The 20,651-nt window shown below is 45.9% G+C and overlaps 1 protein-coding gene across 5 annotated transcripts in view; it reads left to right on the top strand.

Moving 5' to 3' along the window:
• Nucleotides 1-20,651, top strand: part of Syk (spleen associated tyrosine kinase) — a 76,297-nt gene that overhangs the window by 19,647 nt on the left and 35,999 nt on the right. For all 5 annotated transcript variants that reach the window (XM_076939025.1, XM_076939023.1, XM_034511108.2 and 2 more), the window contains exons 2-3: nt 10,955-11,411; nt 12,446-12,606. In XM_076939025.1, the coding sequence (XP_076795140.1) occupies nt 10,998-11,411; nt 12,446-12,606 (575 nt within the window). In that variant the 5' untranslated portion in view covers nt 10,955-10,997. The remainder of the gene's footprint in view (nt 1-10,954; nt 11,412-12,445; nt 12,607-20,651) is intronic.

Raw genomic sequence — 20,651 nt, 5'->3', positions numbered from 1 at the left:
TTGTTCAAAGGTCACACAGTCCTCCTTAGTTCTGGGACTGGGGAATTGGCATGTGATTGTCTACTGGCAAAAGAAGTTCAGAAGTCAGCTGGTGAGTAATGTGTTTGATCTGCAGCTTGGGGACTGGGTTGACACTCACCCATAAAAAGCTCCGTGCCAGTAAGAGAGCCTGTGTTAGAAAACAAGACAGGTGGAGGGGGTCTGAAAAACAACAGCTAAGGTTGACCTCTGTTGGGTGTGCACATGCGCACACGCACATACACACACACACATACACACACACATTGGCATGCACACACATATACACACTCACATGCACATGTACACATGCATGCACACACTTGCACACACACATACAAACACGTACATGCTCATACAAACACACACACTTCACTAAAATACATTTATAACCCTAGTCAATTAAGGCATTCTGTCATTGTTTGTGGACATGCACTAAATGATTTCATTCTGTTTCTGTGAGAAAACCCTCTGACCAAAAGCAACTTGTGGGAAGAAAAAGTTTATTTGGCTTACACTTTCAGGTCACAGTCTGTCATTGAGAGGAGTCAGAGTGGAACTTAAGCAGGAACCTGACTGAAACAAAACCACGTAAGAATGCTGCTTACTGCTCACTTTCAGACTTGCGCCTATGGTGTTCTCTTATACAGCCTAGGACCACTTGCCTAGGGATTGTGCTGCCCATGGTGGGCTGAGCCTTCCAACATAAACCATCAATCAAGACAATCTCTCACAGACATGGATATAGGCCAATGTGACCCAGACAATCCCTCAATCGAGGTTTTAGATGACTCCTTGTTTGTCAAGTTGACAAAGGAGGCTAACCAGGACAGTGGCCCTCTTCTCACAGCATAAACAGTACCCATTTTTCTTGATCTATGTAGGGCTACTTTTTAGTAGTGTTTTTTGTTGGTGACATCCCAAGCATGAGGTTAAAGTGCTGCCTACTGTCCCTAAGCACAAAAAGGCTGCTATGTGCTTCATTAAGTAAATTCCCATATTGGGTGAGCTCCTCACAAGCACGGGAGTCCTGTGCAGAGTTCAAAGTCAGTGCATTGACAATGGACATGAGTTGTTTCTTTAAACAGACGTGTAACTGCTACAAAGTTGTTCCTTGTCTGCCTGGCAGAAGTATAATCAGGGGATTTCCAGGATTAAACATAAAAGTTCCCTGAGAAACAGTGGTTGAAAATTTGTAAATTCTAGACACTGCTGTAAAAAATATCTACGGCTCATCATAGGAAGTAACTATATTTAGTGTCGTGCATTGGAAAGTAGGATCAAAGGTCAGGGCTATGGATGAAACGGAGAGAGGAGGAAAGAGAAAGACACAGTACTGAGGATGTGTGCGCCATGATGCCTGTGACAGTAAAATAACCTGAACACTGGAATTCATCCCTGAGTCCAACCACAATAGATGGTTAAGTCCTGGGCTCTGATGGTGCTGCCCTGAGGGAATGCAGGCAGAGAACTCTGGCTTCTGGCCTTTCTGTACACACAGAGAAGAAGTGAGAGACATAGGGTAAGGCTGGCAGCATCCTGGAACATACCCCCAGGCATGTGAAGCTCAGCATCTTCTTTCCTCGCCTGAGTTCTTCTCTCTCAGATTCTGGGTACCAGAAAGCCTTCTCTAGACCGCCAGAGCCCAGACCACTGGTTTGCTGACAGTATATTGAGATATTTCTTAGGTGCTGATTGTGCCTGTGTGGTCTACCTTTTGGTACCTGCTTTCCAGGACCTAAAGGATCTGCCTGTGCCTGCCCTGAGAAATCTGGTTCTTCAATCAGCTTGGTGGCCTTCAGACACATCATACTTGCATGGCTGTGCTCTGGACTTAACTGCCACAGTGTTCTGAGGGTGGGATGACACCATTTGGTACCCTGCAGTGTCCTGAGGGCGAGATGACATCATTTCTGAGCATCCTACCTTTCTCATCCTGCTGTGTCTGTCCCTGTTTGGTGAGCACATTCCTGCAAAGCATAGGCTCCCATTTCTCCTCTTTATATCCGTGAAACCCACTCCTCCTGTCTGCTCAGAGCTTGCCATCATGAGGCACCAGTTGTCATGGTACCCATCTTCCGTCCATAACCAAAGCACTACAGTTGCTCTGACACTGTCCTCCATGTTCATAGGAGAATTGGGGAGGTACACAGATGTCAAGGTCATGCAGAGCCACATGGGACACTGGCAGAGCTCTTAGCTTCTGCTCTGCATTCCACCCCTGCTGCTGTCTAGGCTTAGAGGGCATCATACCCAAGTGTCCCTCTAGGCCTCCTCACTTCGGCTATTGTACAGCACCATGCTTAGAGAAAGAGAGCTGGCATCCTCATCAGCTTGGCTGCTTCTGTTTGCAAGAGTCCATAAGGAGCCAGTCTGTGGACTATGACATGACCTCAGAAAAGGAGGGTGTGATCGGGGTCATTGGACCCTCAAGCAATACTATAGACACCCTCCCAGTCATCTGTAATTGTGCCCTACCTATGTATGTATATGGCTTGGGGTTTCAGGGTGAGGCTGGAGTATGTAGGATGGGGGACTAGCTAGAGAATGGGGGTTCTGGCTATGTAACCATGGGGAAGCCATCATCCATGCTGGGTAATGATCTTCTAGTGTAGTTGTTTTAGGGTCCTCCGTGCTCCTACCCATAAGCCCCTCACCCACGTTCTATAACTAAGCCTTAAAAAAAAAATAGGTCCCCTAGAGTGAATTTTGGTGGACTTAAAATTCATTGAACCCTTATGAGGAAGGGGAAGATGCTTATGTCTCCACTGGGGAGGAGTTTCCACAATATCTGCTCATTGTTGAGAATAATCATCAAATACATGAGGGGACGTTGAGTTATTTAATAGATTAGTGAAACCAAAGACACAAAGACAGGCTGCATCAAATCTGTGTTATGTCACCACAACTAATCTAGTGGCTTCCAGTGTAGTAGAAGAGAAATCTCCACCACCCTAAACACACCAAGGACTGTCTCTGTCAAGACTGCCCAGGCTGAGCAGCTCTGAGAGGACACTGTGAACTCTTTGGAGAACGTAATGGGCAGAATGGGGTGGTAATGCAGCTGTCTTCGTATGTAAATAGAGGGTGGGTAGGGTGTCATGACCACATGTGGAAGAGAAACTTCTCATTCTCCAGGAGCCTATGGCAGATGCTAGACAGCTGGGACCATCCACAGCTGTGTTTGTAGACCCCTGGACTACACAGAGGAGATCAGGGTTGGTGATGCCTTTTTTTTTTTTTTTTTTTTTTTTTAAAGGCACTTGTACAACATGAAATTGTGTGGGAAAATTAGAAAAACATGCACAGGCTGGAGATACTGACAAATAGGAGGAATGCAATGACTCCCTGTGGACAGGCCTTTGAGATACTTGAGAGCAACACATGTGAATGGTGTCCTGGGGCTCCAGAGAAAAGGCAGGGAATCCAATGAGATAGCATTTTGTTACTGAAGCATGAAGCATGTGAGAGGTCCCTTCTCCACAAAAACAATGAGTTTGTGTAAGACTTGAGTGAGCTCCATCAACACAGACATGGGGCTAGTCATCTGGACAGCTGGTGCTGGTCTCCAGGATCATCTGGACTTACACAGATTGGACCTTTAGCATTTTCATTAGAAAGATAGCATATACCCACAGTAAAATCTCTTAAGTGAACAGGAGCATGTGTCCATTTGGCACATATTTTATGGACATCTGGTAGACCCTGAAACATGAGCCACCAAGTTAGAGTGTCCAGACCTTTGAAACTTACATTTTTACATTTTAGGGAAAGATTCAAGCAGTGTAGAAGGGAAATGGATACTTAAGTGAATTTAAGTGAGGATGTGTTGGGGAGCAATGTGGGGAGCAAAGGCACATACTGAAAAATCAGATCATGAGGCTATCAAGGGATGGGAGGAACTTAGACCTTAGGCCTGGGAGGGAGGAAAGTTATTAGCAAAAATGCTGTAATCAAGAGAGGATAGGTATCAAGGCCGGGAAGGACAATGTGGGACACAGCTGGAGTGGCTGGAGTCAGGCCAAGGAGGGCCTTGTTGGCTGGGCCTATACTTGCCAAAGAGGAAATGAACAAAGAGTGAGGCTCAGAGGAGAGGACCCCGTAAGACTGGGAGGTGGGAGTTAACACAGGCAGTGTTGGGAATGGGTGAAGAGCACCAGTGGCCTGAGGAGCCATTTGTAGACTCTGTGTTGTTAGGAAAACCCTAGCAACTGGCCAGTGAACCTCCCTCTAGACTCTTCAGCCCTTGGCCACATTGGTGAAGATTGGGACTAGTCTGCTCCGTGTGTGCCCATGCTTAGAGAGAGAACAGGCTTTTATGACTCCAGGGATGATCTATGGAGGACTGGAGAGAGGGAAGGCTCAAAACAGTTTTCACTCCCTGTTGCAGTTGCTATCACTTCCATTAGGGGAGAAAGCAATATGGGGTCCCTCAAGATGAGGAGTCAGGGTAAGGAGTGAAGTTGGGAAGGTGGAGCTACTTCTTAGGCATACAGGAGTAATTTAGGTGAGATAGCACATAGTGTTGACCTCACTAGAAAGACTGGATGGCCATTTAATCTGCAAGTTACAGTCAGAAAAACATTTTATGACCCTCCACCAAACATTCAAGAGCTGCCCCAGGCAGGGAAGTGTAACATCCCATTCATATCTCCTGAAGCTGGCCCTGCTGATGTGTTAAAGAGAGGTTACCTTGTGATGATGGACCACGGAGAAGGCTGAATTGTGGAGGGAAGACAAACAGCCAAAGGGATCTCAAAATATGGAAAAAAAAAAGAAAAGAAAAGAAAAACATCCCCTTGGTCTGAGTGGTAGCTTAGTGGGTAAGGTGCTTGCTTTGCAGGCACAAGGGCTTGAGTTCACTATTGGGAACTCATGCAAAACAGCTAAGCTTGGTGGCACACAAGTGTTTGTAATTCTGCCTTCAACACCAGTTCTCACTGGAAAGGCAGCAATGAGCTATGGAGTCAGCAGTGAGGCCAAAGTTTGTTTATCTTTGGTAATTCTTCTGCGTATAACTCCTTGCTATTCTAAGGCCAAAAGCCATCAGCTTCCACAAACTTGCTAGTAGCAGCAGGGATCTGAGAAGAAAAATGGCTTAATTACCAGCTCCTGGCTGGCCAGGGGAGAGGCTAGGAGCTTATTAACTCTTTGTGAACCAGAAAGAAAAGAAACGGAAGAAAGGGAGAAAGCAGTCACACACATAGACCCATGCAGACTCTAGATGAAAAAGAAAAGAGGCTTGATTCATTTTACGCAGACACACACACACACACATACACTGATCAGGCCAATCACCTGTCTCATCATCTCATCAACTCCACAAGTATTCATGCGTATTTAACATATACACACTTATACTTACATATGCATGCTTATGTGTACATATGTGTACATATATACATATACATATATACATATATACATATACATACATATGTGTACATATGTATGTATATATATCATATATGTACACATACACACATTCTGATTGGACCCAATCACCTTTCTCATCAACTGCATAAGTGTTCATGCATATTTAACATATACATGCATACACTTACTTATTTATGCATACATACACACACACACACACACACACACACACTCACACATTTGGTTGATAGAGCAAAAGATCCCATGAGCAAGTTCCATTGAGAAAGTGCCAACACAGAAAAAAGTTCATTTATTCTGGATGAAAAAATAAACTTCAACCTTTATTGGTCAGAGAAACAAAAAGCTTCTACCTTCTTATTGCTGAAAGTAAGAAAAGGCCTTAAGGGAGAAAGCAGCTCGTCTTTATTGCTGAAAGAAAAAAGCCTCACCTCTCTACTGGTGAAGGAAAGAAAAAGCCTTTCCCTTTTAATTGCTGAATGAAAGAAGCCTTATGTCCTATCTTCCGCGTCGTTCTTAGTTCTTATACTTTCTCAGGAGAATAGATCACATGATTTCCCAAGCATCTTTACATTCTGAAAAGGGTTCATAGTGAGTTCAAGTCAATAAATCGAATAAGGAGGTACAGCAAAAGTGTTTGCATGTGTTTCCATTAAGACTAGTATCTAAATAAACATTCACTATTTTACCTTCTAGATTCATAAGCTCATTAAAAGTTTAAAACAATAATTCTTATGTCATAAGTTAGCATGGTTTTATCAAGAGGTGATCATGTGCCTTGAGTCTCATTAGTTTTGAAGTTCTGTATAGATAAATCCAGTCAATAGTTTATCTTCTGTCCTTTCACCTGTAATAAATTTCCCTTCACAGTTTATGACCTTAGTTATCAGATAATGCTTTCCCATCTAGCCTGGAAGGAATATTTTTCCTGATCATAAATTTGTCCCAAGCCTGTTTCCTTGTCCTAGTGCAATTAGCCTGTGATACGTGAACGGTTACAGAACTCTAATTGCAGCTACCATTACAATAGAAGATGTAAAATTGATTGTATAAATTTAAGAATTCTATATAATCAATATAACCATTATTAGGAATTACAAAATCATCAATTTGTCTACATAGCATTACTAGAAGAGAGTACATCTTCATTGATCTGCAGAAAATCTGCCCTACAGGGTGGGCTAATGCTCAGGAATCATTAGAATATGTAATAATGACAGGAAATCTCTTGTGGCCTTGCCTCTCTGAGCTCACCCACCACAGGCCATGCAAAAATGGTGGCCCACTCCAGGAAAGTCATCTGCTAGCCTTTAGCCTTTCCTTGATGATTCCTGGCATAATCCCAGCACTGGGGAGGTAGAGACAGGAGAATCTTGGGATTTGCCAACCCTCCAGTCTAGAGTATCTGGTAAGCTCCAGGCCCAATAAGAAGCCTGATTTTTTTTTTTTTTTAAGAGTGATTTAAAACAGCATCTGAAATTGACCTCTAAAGATACACATACACGAGCATCCACATGAACTAGCGTGTGTGCACACACATTTCTTACTACTAAGGCCTTGTATTCATAGCTTACATCCTAAAAGGCCCTAAGAGACTGAGAGATTTACTGTGTTCTTATGGACTCCCCATATACCTCACTGCTACAGAGCTACCTGTAGGGTATGTGCAGAGGTAAGTACTGGCTAACTCTGGGCACAGGTAGAATGAGGAGAAGTAGGAGGTTGGTTTGTCAGGTCTGGGGTCTTGATGTTTTCCTCAAGTTTATGCTTTTACAAAGTGGCTTTGCACACTTGTTAACATCAAACTCTGCAAAGAGGGCGTTGAACTGAGAAGAAAGCACAAGAGTCTCAGTACTGTCTAGGGTGTTGACAGGATTATGAGCTGTGGACTCTCCCTGCAGTCAGAAGAGGGGAGCTCAGGCATGACATGCAAGCCACGGTGGCTGATAACAGAGTTCAGAGGTGCCTGAAGAAGCACACGTGTCAGATAATGTTGGCTCTTCAAGAGGTGGCAAGGATGGAGGTGCCAAAGCTGTGTCCAAAAGTAAGGGAAAAACTGAATCTCTTTAGTGATGTTTGTCTGAGGAGCAAAGGTCCCTAGAAGGTGTAATACAAACAAGCTGGGGAGTGCTGAGTAGTGGGGGGATGGGGAGAGGGAGCCTGGCAGAGAGGAGGATGTGACAATAAGGATGGGCTGAGAAGAGAAAGGTTGGCTGTCACTGTGTGGGGACTGAGATGAAGCTGTGGAAACTGTCTGGACAAAGGACACTCGCTAATAGTCAAATATTAGATGAATCCCTACATTCTGCAGACTGTTGGAATACAACAGAATTCACCTCAGTGGGGCTGCCTTCGGGTACAGTGTCAGGACACCATGTCACCTGTGCCCACATGACATCTTTGAGTTGTGCAGCCACACAGAGGATGACTTTCAGAGAGGAGGCTGTTTCATATAACTCCATGTGGCATGAGTGGGGTGTGTTTATATGTGTTCATGTGGTGGTGTGTATATGTGTAGTATGTGTATGTGCTGTGTTGAGTGTATCCAGTGCGGGGCGTGCTTGTGTATTCTGGGTACATGCACTAGCTGTGTATGTATATTGTGTGTGGTATATGTGGGCTATATGTTATGATGCATGTGTGCTGTGTACACCTAGGACAGGCACAGTTTCCGTAAGTTTTCCCAGCCTTCCCTTTTGAAAAAAAAAATTTAAAAAGGGGGACCTGTTGGGGGCTGACTTTTAGCAGAAAGCGGCTATCAGCTTTGCAGCCATCTTGTGCCATATACCCTGACATGTGACTTGGATTACAATAGCCTACAACAGCTGAGCACACTTGGTTTAGATACCTTGAGATTAAAGGTGCATGAGATTAAATAATCTTGGTTTAGATACCTTGAGATTAAAGGTGTGTGAGATTAAAGGTGTGTAACTTAAGAGTATGACTTAGAAGTGTAGAGATCAGATTTAGAGACAAGACCTAAGGGCATGATTAAAGGTGTAACTTAGAGGCGTGGCTTAGAAGTAAGACATATAAAAGGTAGAGGCAGACATCAGACACATCAGACATTAGGTAGAAGATACTTGGCTCCAGATAGAATCAGACACAGCAGACAGAGGAGACAGAGAAGGAGACACTTAGAGGAAGAAAGACTGAAGAATAAACGGGATTGAATCACACCCTGTCTGGTCTCCATTCTTCAAGTCTGCCCTCACCCTCACTCTTGCTGAACCGGAGCTCTTGCAGACCCGAGCGGCAGCTTGGGCTGGGATACAGTGGCCGCCCAAACGTGGGTTGGCCTGGGCCTCAACATTTTGCCTGGGCTGCGACATTTTTTGGCCGCCCCAACATGGGGCTAGTGTGGACCCCAACATTATTTTGGCGCCTAACGTGGGGCAGCTTAGGCCCCAACATTTTTGGCGCCCGAACAGAGGTCTGACTATAGTGCTTGTTTATGTGAGGTAGATTCCACTGGCTTGGGATGTAGCTCAGTTGTGGAGCGCATTTCCAGAATGTGTGAAGCCATTGGTTACAAGACCGAATCACATAAACCAGACGTGGTAGTTCGTGCCCCTGATCTCAATCTGGGGAGAGGAAGGCAGGGGATTAGAAGTTGAAGGTCATCCTTGCCTACATACTGACTGGGTTCAAGGTCATCTTGGGCAACTTAAGACCCAAGAGACTGAGGAGGGGTGCATAGTTTTCCTTAGCATGTTCTGTGCCTCTTGGGGCCATTGGGGGCTTTGAGTTTTCACTGGTTCTGTCCCAGGGACCATTGTCTACACTCAGGGTATGCTCTCGAGAACTGTGTCCAAAGACTACTGTGCGCTTCTGTTTTTCTATGTTTTTTCTTAGAATTCCTTGTATCAACCAGAAAAAAGAAAAAAAACCTAATAGTGAATTAGGTCACCTTTGTCAAAGGCCATGGATTTGGTTAACTAACCACAGGATGTATGCTGTGGTACTGTTGAAATTAGGTAATCAAAAGGATCACACACCAAACACACCAGTGTACCCTTCTAAGCTAGAAAGGCTTGAGTCCCTGTGGAGAGGTTTCTGGTGGGTGTATTGGGGGGGGGAGCGGGGGGGGGGCAGCCCCCCGTGTGGGGAAGTCTTCTTCTTGTCAGTTCTTCTTGAGGCAGTGGAGGGGAAAGAGAGTCAGCGGGGGTGGTGGGGGGTAAGACTTGGTCTTATGAGATATTTAGGGTTGCTGTACAATAAAAGTTTACTTATCTAAGTTACTATGCTATTGTAGCTGACCTGCCTTCTGTGATCCTCTGAGGCCAGAAATTGTAGTTTCTGGCACTTAGCACCTCATCCCCCAAACAGCAAAGGATTAAGTAAATAGCCTTTGTACTATCTCAGCAGGAACTGCTGGGGCCTAACTTATGCCTGCAGTCTGAGGTCACAGGAAGAAAAGACACTTAGAGATGTGGTTATAGCATTTATTACTACGTTGTTAAAAGTTTCCTATGAAAGCTATCTAAGGGGGAAAATGGAAAGATCCTAAGTGGGGAAAAGAAAAACTTCTATCTGGGAAAAGGGAAAACTTCTATTCTATATACTACTCTAAATGGGGAAAGGTAAAAAAATCCTATTCTATCTCTCCATTGTATCTCTCTAGTCTATCTGCCTCTCATCTCTTTGTCCTCAGTACTTATACATCTTTCAGAGTACATGATCACACTTTACAAAGTTCATCACAAGTTCACACCAAAAATCAAATCATAAATTGAAATAGAAGTTTACAACAGAGAATGTTTACATGCATATCCATTAGGAGTAATTATTTGGCTAAACATCCATCACCTGTCTAGCTCCACAGGTTCACTGAAGGTTTAAAACTATAACTAAGAAATTCACGAAGTTTTGTATAGATAAACCCAGACAATATTTTATCTTCTGTCCCAGCACCTATAATAAATCGTTAGTTCCCTATTAGTGACCTTTGGTTAATTGTTTTACAAGCTCTTGGAATGTGCTCTGAGCAGGAGAAAGTCTGGTTACTATCTAAGAGCAATTAATTGATGACACTTGGGAGACTGGCAGAGTTCTCATTGCAGTTTTGACTATCAGAAAGGGACCTAATAGCAGTCCCACTATAAAAGAGCTTAATAATCATTGATATAATTTTAGGAATTCCTATAGGATCATCATTAAGACTTAAGAAGTCATCTATTTGTCTACACAGCATCACTACACGTACATCTTCATGGATCTGCAGAGATCTGCTCCAAAGAGGTGTGCTATTGCTTAGTGATTGTTACATATGTTTAATAATAATAATAATAATAATAATAATAATAATAATAATAATAGGAAAAACATATTAATAGCAGGAATCTTTCCTAAAATAAGTCCCTTACAGCCTTGCTGAATGAGGGCTCACTTGTCGCAGATTATATAATAATGCAAGGCAAGCCATTTCAGGATGATCACCTGCTAATTATTAGCTTGTCCCATTATGGCTCCTGACAGGTGTAGCCAGTGTCTCTTGTGGTTTGGGTTCCTCATTGTGACTCTCCCATCTTTGTGTCCCCAGGTACTTCTCCACATACCGCCCAGAACTCTGAAGGGGTGCAGACATGGCGGGCAATGCTGCGGACAGTGCCAACCACCTGGCCTACTTTTTTGGCAACATCACTCGGGAAGAGGCTGAAGACTACCTAGTCCAGGGAGGCATGACCGATGGGCTCTACCTGCTACGCCAGAGCCGCAATTACCTGGGTGGTTTTGCTTTGTCGGTGGCACACAACAGGAAAGCACACCACTACACCATCGAGAGGGAACTTAATGGCACCTATGCCATCTCCGGGGGCAGGGCCCATGCCAGCCCAGCAGATCTCTGCCATTACCACTCCCAGGAACCTGATGGCCTTGTCTGCCTCCTCAAGAAACCTTTCAACCGGCCCCCGGGGGTACAGCCCAAGACCGGACCCTTTGAGGACCTGAAGGAGAACCTCATTAGGGAATATGTGAAGCAGACCTGGAACCTTCAGGTGAGACCACAGAGCCCTCTAAACCTACTCAGAAGCCTGTGCCTCCTTGACACAAAGACTGGGACAGCAGATGCCTGTGTGGTGCTGCCCCTCGCTGCCTTTCTTCCCACCCCATCTGCACACGGGACCAAAGTGGAGTCCTCACATCCCCTCTGCCTTCTGTCCTCCTCCCTTCACCATGAAGGAGAAGCTTGTGTTTTAATTTCACTCCTTTGGGGTTTTATTCGTTTTTTTAAAATCCAACTCTGACTATTTATTACCAAGATCTGTTGTTCTCTCACTAGGAAGGACTCTCTGCACTTAATCCATTTCCCTGTTTTTATTTCTGCTGTGTTTCCACCTGGTCCAGGCTGCTCACCTGGGCCTCCTCTAATGGCCTTCTGGCCATTAGTTGGAGTAGGGAAGATGGGACCGAGGACACAGCTGAATCCTGACAGACATGAAGCCCCAGGTGCCTTCCTCACACACGTCAGCTTTTTAAACTTTCTTTGGTTACATGTATTGATTTTGTGTGTTGGAGGCGGGTGTCTACAGGTCTACAACATGCGTGTGGAGGACAGATGACTTGCAGGGGTCAGTCTCTCTTCCACCACGTGAGTCACGGGAATCAAGTTCACACCCTCAGGCTCAGCAGCAAGCACCTTTGCTGCAGAGCTGTCTCGCGACCCCCGACCTCACACACATCTTGCCTGTTATGAAGTTACTAAGTTTTCACACTGAAACTAGTTTGAGTATAGAGCTGTCTTTGGAGGATCCATTCTCTTAGCCCATCAGTTTATGAACTATGCCTTCAGATTTTTGTGTGGCTTTTCAAGGGCCCATCTCTTCATTCCAAAGCATTATTTCTTTATTTATACACTTGGAAATATGCAAGTAATATACAAAAGTCTTACTGGTTCCCTTATAAATGAGAGAAAGATTAGCTGGGGGTGAGGGGGAGTAGAGTTTGGTGTTGATTTGCATCATAGGACCTGGGACAGATGGGTCCAAGTTCTCTCTACCTAGCCAGCTCAGTCTCTCTCCATTCACTGCAGGGCCAGGCTCTGGAGCAAGCCATTATCAGCCAGAAGCCCCAACTGGAGAAGTTGATCGCCACCACGGCCCATGAGAAGATGCCCTGGTTCCATGGCAACATCTCCAGAGATGAATCAGAGCAGACAGTCCTCATAGGGTCAAAGACCAACGGAAAATTCCTGTGAGTGACAAGCCCTCTCCCTACCTCCTCATCCAGAGGTTACAGCTTCCCCATTTAGAACCCAGGTGGCCCCAGGAAGGTGTCACATATCACCATCTACCAATACAGGAGTTGCTGTCACTTGTGACCCAGCATGTGTTTTATCTAGTCTGACCATAAAGTGTATGACATTGTGCCTAAAGAAATTCAGCCCCATGAGGGTTGAATTTGTTATCTTTGGTGAGACCAGAAGTTCTTTGGATTGGGGGTGTTTTCTGATGGGGGAATATTTGCACACAGGTAATGAGAAGTCTTGGGATCTCTTCCAAGCCTGCACTAGAAATTCCTTTATGTTTTAGAAGCACTTGATGCTTACAATCTCTAGGCAATCAATTTTCTTGTGTATAGGCTTTCCTATACATGTCATGCATAATGTATACATGTATATTGCATGTCACTGTATGTGCACATGTGTGTGGAGATCAGAGGTGGATGTTGGACATCTCTACAGTTGCTTTCCACATTATTTATCTTAATATCTGTTTCTTAGTTCTTATTGTGTGTGTGCACGCTGTTGGGGGTGGGGGCAGCACTTGTGTCACAGTGAAAGCCAGAGGACAACGTTCATGGAGTCAGTTCTCCCTTCCACCTTTATATGGGTTCCAAGGATTGAACTCAGGTCACTGAGTTGTGTGGCAGTCACCCTTGCCCAGTGAATTAGCTTGCTGGCCCTTCCTTCCACCATGTATTTTGAGAAACAGTCTCTCACTGAAACTGGGGCTTGTGATTTGTCTATACTGACTGGCCAGTGGTCCCTAATAATCCTCCTGTCTATACGTCTCCAGTGCCAGGGTTACAGGCACTCACTGCCACACCCAGATATTTACATGGGTTCTTGGGATGAGCTTAGGACCCCATGCTTGTTTTTCAAGCACTTTTACCAACGGAGCCATCATTCCTGCCGCCCAGCATCAAGGTCATTTACCCCATGATACTTTGAATACTTTCAGAACGTTCAACCTGAATTCTGCCTCAGACGACAGACACGGGGGCACAGAGTGTGGTAGTAGAGCAAAGGTACCGCATGTTCACTCAGATCTGCCCCCAGATCTTGGACTTGAGTTCTGTCTGTGCTTTGAACTGAGGGCTAATGCAGACATTCAGGGGCAAACTCCTCGGAGAAGCTTACGCCAAACCTGGATGTAGCTGTCTGACCTGAAATAGGTCTGTGAGCTTCAGCCTGGCCAGCTCAGTAATGTGAAGGCTTGGATCTTGAATTCTTGGCCTGGCTATCTGCATTGGGTCAGTGCGAGCCTGAATTCAGAAGGTTCTGGAGCAATTAGGCAATGTAGCTGAGCTGAGTAGCTGGACAGGTTCTGTGGTCCAGAGAGGCTGGGAGCTGTCCTTGTGTGGGTAAGCCTTCTCGTCTAAAGATGCACCTGCCAAGGGAGTGCTGTAGGAAGGTCTGCATTTGTCACCCATGTCCCTACACAGAGGCCTTCTGGGAACCACCAACCTATTCCTTCCAGCGGAACTTTCTCAGATTCAGTGGTGTAGCTTCATGGTCAGGCACCAGCTTGTCTTCCTAGAAGTATAGGTGTTTTCTCTGCATTTGCATCTAGCTAAAGGATTTCCTCATACTTCTGATATTTAAAAAAGATTTAAGGCGCTGAAAGAGGCTCAATGGCTAAGAGCACTGGCTGTTTTTCTAAAAGACTTGAGTTCAGTTCTCAGCACCCATATGGTGGCTCACAACTGTCTGTAACTCTAGTTCCAGAGGATCTACCACCCTTTTCTGGATTCTGCATGAGCTAGATATGCATGGGGTACACAGACATACGTGCAAGCAAAACACCCATAGACATAAAAATAATAGTAAAATGGAAATTATTTTTAGATTATCTTAATCATTTCTTTTTTGAAAACTTTTTATTGGTTCTTTGTGAATTTTAAATTATGCACCTCAATTCCACTCATCTCCCCCCCCCTTGTGCCCTCCCCCACCCTTGCAAACTCTGTGCCAACAAAGAAAAAAAATCTCATGGCAGCTGTAGTGTGTCATGGTGTGTCCTAGAACATACTCTTTGTCTACACTTTTATACTTGCAAATGTTCATTCCAATAACTTGCTGGTCTTAGCTTCTGCTACTCTCTCAATACTAGAACCTGGGAATTCCTCTCAGATCTCCTGTTGTTGCCCTGTGTCATGGAGATCCTATAGCTTTGGATCTATAAGACCAGCCCAGCAGTTCATAGATGGGGTAGATGTTGGGGTGGGCCATTCAAAGCCCAGAATCTGGGCAGATAGCCTGTGTGTGGCTGCGTTATGGGCATGACACAAGATGCACAGGTCACTCTGGGTGCCAGCTTCCACCCCACTCATGCCAAGACAGACCCGTGTCCTCTCTGTTCCTCCATCCAGTCGTGAGGTACTCAGCAAGGTCTCTGTGTCATTTCTGTACACATCCCTGCTGGGTGTGGTCTTGTGCACGGAGCATGCTTCATCTCCACTACCCCATCTTGTTCTCAGTGCTCATTGCAACAAGGAGAAAGCTGAGCCACACAGGAGCTCTTGGTAGAAACAGAAGACTGCAGCTCTATATATGGGCCAGTGTCCATTGTTTATGGGCAAGTCCTCCATTTTGGGACAGGATGCACTCTTGAACCCCAAATTAGAAGGAATGCCCTGCTGCCTTCTCTCGGGTGTGAGCACAGAGGGATCTGGAAGCCACTCCTCTTTCCTTTCTCACCCTAATCTACCAGCTGCCTGAGGAAGAATGAGAGTGAAGGTCAAAACAATGAAAGTAGGCCACCAAAGCTCCCCACCCCCACTAAAGGAAGAGCACAACCCACCCGCCTTCACACGGTCTCCTCTCAGGCATCTGTGATGAAGCCCAAGGGTGGCCACAATGTCCTAGGGGCTGAGTCCCCCCTGGTGTTCACCTCCTACACTTGGAATGCCGTTGTGACAGGCGAGACTCATTACCACGTCCTTCATCCTCCCAGTCCCCTTCACATTCAGGAATTCAAGGGTGAATAAAGTTTCAGGCCCTCAGCCAGAGCCTGCAGGAGCTACTGACAGAACTGCACAAAGTATAGGAGTCCCCAGGGCAGCCGTGGAGGCAGCAGGCTACCGTTGTATTCCCAAGAGCTATAAATTTCATATTTGTGGAGTCATCAAGCCAGGAAGTCACTAAACTGCTGTTTGGGCCACAGTTCCTATTTTCTGACTTGTGACATACATTGTGCAAAGAAAAATTAAAAAAAAAAAAAAAAAAAAAAAAAGGAACACAGAGGCAGTTATTCATTCAACAAGAGAGTCATGTGTCTGACTGGATAAGCACCAGGCAGCACGGTGGGAGCTGTGACCGTTCATGTACATGGGGCCTTCCTCTCCACATCATCATGCTTTCTATGTCAGGGAAGACGCCAGCCATTCAGGTCCACATGCTACAGAGCCTAGGACATCATAACATACCACTCCCTGCCATGGTGTCTCATAAAATATATGCCTATGTATATACATAGTCATGAGCTTGCGTGTGTGTATGCATGTGTGCGTGTGTGTCTGTGTGTGTATTAGGGAGGGGCCAGAAGTCAACACTCAATGTCTCTCTATACCTTTCCATCCATTCTGGTTGCCTTGGGAGTAAAGACTGGGCTCTTGTCTTCAGCAGCTGTAATCTTAGCTTGTATAAACGTCCAATGGGAGGAACTCTCCGAGGACATCCAAGGGGCTCTGAGAGAGAAAGAAGAGGTTCCCTGAGGAGGGGCATGTCCTAGCAGGAGTACCTGGAGAGCCCTAGTGACCTTGTATAGCCAGAACATATTGCATGTGACCAGCCCTGGGAAGGGAGGTCCCTACAAAGCTGTGGCAACTGTGTTAAAGCCCTTATTTTACTTAGTAATGGCTCAGGAGGAAGAAGTAATGATGCCCAAGAGAAGCTGTGCTTAATGTGGTACTTAGTTCAGTACCCTCTAGTTTCAGGCATCTCCTGGGAGTCATGGTAACTGCTCCCTGTAGATCGATGTCTGCTTTCCTGTTTCACCCTGAGTTGTTGCCGAGATGGACCGGGTCAAGTGCAGAGTCGAGCCGGGAACTGTGGTAGACCTGTGCTCCCTACATCCATGGATCTTTCCAATCAACTCTGAAGGATGCCCACTCTCCCTTTGTCATTCAGAGGAAGCCTGTGGGGTTCCTTACTGTAGCCTATCCAGCCTGCTTAACATCAGCTGCCTCCCCTCCTCCCATGTCACGTGGGCCTGTTGCCAAGTTTCTTCTCATATTAACTTTTGTTTGATTGCTGTCTGATCTGTCCCTTTACCCATTAACTTTTTAAAGAATAGTTACATTTTTCCATGTCTAGAAATTAAATTTGGAGTAGGGTTTGTTTATTTTTCAAAATTGTTTCTCAGCATTTTTAGGAGTGTCTTGTTGGTTGGTTGGGGATTCCTCTTCTGTTTCTTTAAACGTTCCATGAGTGGCTAATTTGTATTCCATTTCTTGTGGTTTTAATACTGAGCATATCCAGGTATATGATTCCCCCATTTTCCTCCGTGTCTCTCCTATCTGATGCCTCTTTTCTCATAACTCAGGCTTGCTTACGTCTGGGGTGATCTTTTTGAGCTTGTGTTTGGTTGGTGCTCATCTGTGGAGAAGCTGAATGTCCTGGGCTGGGAATGTTTTCCTTCAGGACTTGAGTGACAGCTGCTGGCCTGAAAGCCAGCTCCTGTAGTGCTGGTGTTGGGGCATGTGTGTGTACATGCAAATGCATACAGGTGCACATGAGAGTGCATACATACAGAGGGCAGAGGTCAACCTTACATGTCATTTCTCAAGAGCCAACCTCACTAGGACCTGAAGCTCATCTATTAGACCAGGTTTTCTGGCCAGTGAGTCTCAGGGATCTGCCTCTCTCCACCTCCCCAGTGCTGGGATTTAAAGGACGCCCTCCCACTTCTAGCTCCTCCCTCATGCTTGCTCAGCAAGCACTTTACTAACTGGACTATCTCCCCTAGCCCCAAGCCTGTTGCTTTTATTTGCCAAACAAGTTTTCCTTCTCAAGTTTCAGCTCACATTGTAATCTATGCATACTTCTCAAAATTACATTGTGGGCATCAAAGAAATCCTTCTCTTTGTTGGTTAAGGAATGAATCAGTGGCTGTTGTGAGCCTCCTGGGCCACAGTGAAAGCCAAGTTCAGTCAGTCAGTCAGTCTTCCCACACTATGGGTGATCAAAGCAGGTCATTCATTTGATCTGTGTGGGTTTGCCACCAGGGTCATAAAAAAAAAAAAAAAAAATGCACCATAGCCTATCTGAAGGAAAAATTCAAAGACAGCTGTGGACTGATGTCAGTGTCAGTTTACGGATGCTGCTCAGAGGCCCTGGGAAGCTGGAAGAGAAGCCACAAAAACCCATCTCTACCTAGGTACTGGTGCGGGGAGACAAAGAGAAAGTAGTGAGGGGCTGGGTGTATGTCCACACAGCCAACATGTGTAAGACCCTTGGTTGCCTCAGGAGGTACTCCCCCGGGGCTGTCCACCCAGTTGTTGAGCAAGGTCTTTCAGCCTGGGACCTGGGGCTTGTTGATTATGCTAGGACATCTACCTGCAAGTCCCAGAGATCCACCTGCCTCAGCCTCCCAGCACAGGGCCTGCAAGCAGAATTCGAGACACTTGGCTGTGTTTGTTTGCCTGTTTACTTGTTTTTGTTTGTTTTAATGAGGATTCTAAAGGCTGAACTCAGTTCATCCTGGCTGCAAGGCAAGCACCTTGCCTACTGCACCATCTCCACAGTGCAGGGAGAGACATTTGTGGATGCTGTAAAAGATGCGTGGGTGGAGAACACAAGTTTGGCATGCCTCAGATCTCGTTTGCTTTAGGGACTGATCTTGCTTTCAGGGTCTGCACAGACGACACCCAGAGTGCCGATGTGTTGCTAGTTCAAGGTGTTGGCAGACACAGCGCTTCTGTACCAGATGTCACTTACTCCAGGGTTCCTATCTCCCTCTTTCCTTAGCCCTTCTGGAAAAGCTACTATGTGTGCATCCTTAGCTCTAAGGGACGATCTTTTTTTCCATGTAGCATTCGCCTCTCTCCTCTCCTTCCTTTCCCTCCCCTCCTCTGCCCCCTCCTCTTCCATACCCTCTCCTCCTGCCCATTCAGACATTTTTCCTCCCCTTTCAACTGTGACCCCATCATGGATGCCACTGGACAATAGCAACAGAGACCAAATGGTCCTCAGGCTGGGGTGAACCTGCTGTTCTGTTCTCTCTGCATCAGATGCAGACGGCATCCCTAGAGTCTTAGACACTACAGCCTTCAGTGTCTCATCATCTCCCAGGCCCTCCACTCATTGCCTGGTCTCACCACCGCCCACGCATTCTTTTGCCCTGGAGGGCACACGAGGGTGGAGAGGAAGGTTGAGCCCTTCCAGCAAAAGCCACACCCTCCTCTCTCTCACATCTGTGAGGGGCAGGTACAATGTCTGTCTGCCGAGCCATGAACCAGCCCCTGGAGCCATGCCAAGGAAGAACAAGGACTCTAGTAAGGCCAGTTGGCACAGCATCCAGTGTGAGCCTCAGGGCGTCACCCTAAGACTAGCACTTTCTAAGAGCAAACTGCAGATCCATTCTTACTTATTTCAAGGAAAACACTGGGTGAAGAGAGTCAAATGTTGAGCCAGGGAGACAGCAAAGTCAGCGAGGTGATTTTCTTGCAAGCTTAGGGACCTGAGTTCAGTCCCCAGAACCTGCACTTGTACTTGTTATCCCAGTACTGAGGGAGAGATAGGGGACTCTTAGGAGCATGGTGACCCAGTTCAGTCAGAACCTGTCTCAAATAGTAAGGCAGGAAGTAATAAAGGAAGACCTCAGTTTTGATCTCTGACTTCATCATGCACACCCTTGCATATACCTGCATATGCACACACACACACGCACACACACACACACACACACACACACACTCACTCACACACTCACACACACATGCATGCATGCACACGCATACACGCACCCACATGTGCATGTGCACATGCACACCCTTGCATATACCTGCATATGCACACACACACACACATACACACACACACACACTCACACACACACACACACACACATGCATGCATGCACACGCATACACGCACCCACATGTGCATGTGCACATGCACACACATAGAATTAAACATTAGTCAAGGGATCCTATGAACAGTTTAAGGCCAATAAACCCCAGCAAAATCAGCAAGATTAACCTTGGGACTCTCTCCATGGACTTGGCCATGGAGTGTGTGTGACATGGTGTGACACCCATGGCACCTGGCAAGGTCTTCAGAAATCCCAGGCAGCCAAGATGGAAGCCAGGTAGCAGCTTCCTAACTAGTTCTCTTGCTTCTGAGTTAAAAATAATCCCAGGCGGATTTATCGGTAGCCCGCAGATAACTCCAAATTTCTGGGCTGTTGGTGCAACCAGCCCATTGGTCTCCGTCATTTATAGGTGCTGAACCTGTGGGTTTTCGAGTCTCTACCTTCATTTCCTCTCAGCTACCACTGTACTGATCCGGCTGTGGATCCAGGCTGTAACCACAGCTGTTGGCTACCTGTTGCCTTAGGGGAGCTTGGCCTCCATTACAGAGAGTCACTTACCCATGGTCCCCTTGGGGAGCCTCCAAGAAGTGGGAGTCTTAGCAGAAAAACTTGTACAAAACTGTCTGCAGCTGGCAAAAATCACGCCCTTCCTAGAGCATGAGACAATCACAGCTAGCGGCTGTGGACGATCTGAAGCATCGCACATCCCACACCTGGGATTAAAACAAAAACGTAGTGACAGAACATAACTGGGTTTTTAAAGAAATCAATAACCTCACTATAGGAATAGGGCTCAACTTGCTTCTGTCAGCTTTTACTCTGCTGAGTGCCTGTTTCTAACACCTGGAAATGGAACTGTTGACCCCATGACCTGAGTAGTGACAGAAACGGTTCCAGGTGGCTCTCCAAAGTGGAAGGACTGTGTATGTTCCCAACAGCAACACAAGAGAAGGTTACTTCATGCCAGCAACACAGGAGGGT

This window comes from Arvicanthis niloticus, chromosome 8, assembly GCF_011762505.2.
Source record: "Arvicanthis niloticus isolate mArvNil1 chromosome 8, mArvNil1.pat.X, whole genome shotgun sequence".
NCBI classification, from domain to species: Eukaryota; Metazoa; Chordata; class Mammalia; order Rodentia; family Muridae; genus Arvicanthis; species Arvicanthis niloticus.
The sequence above is the reverse complement of the archived record's forward strand: the minus strand, read 5'-3'. Positions and strand labels throughout refer to the sequence as shown.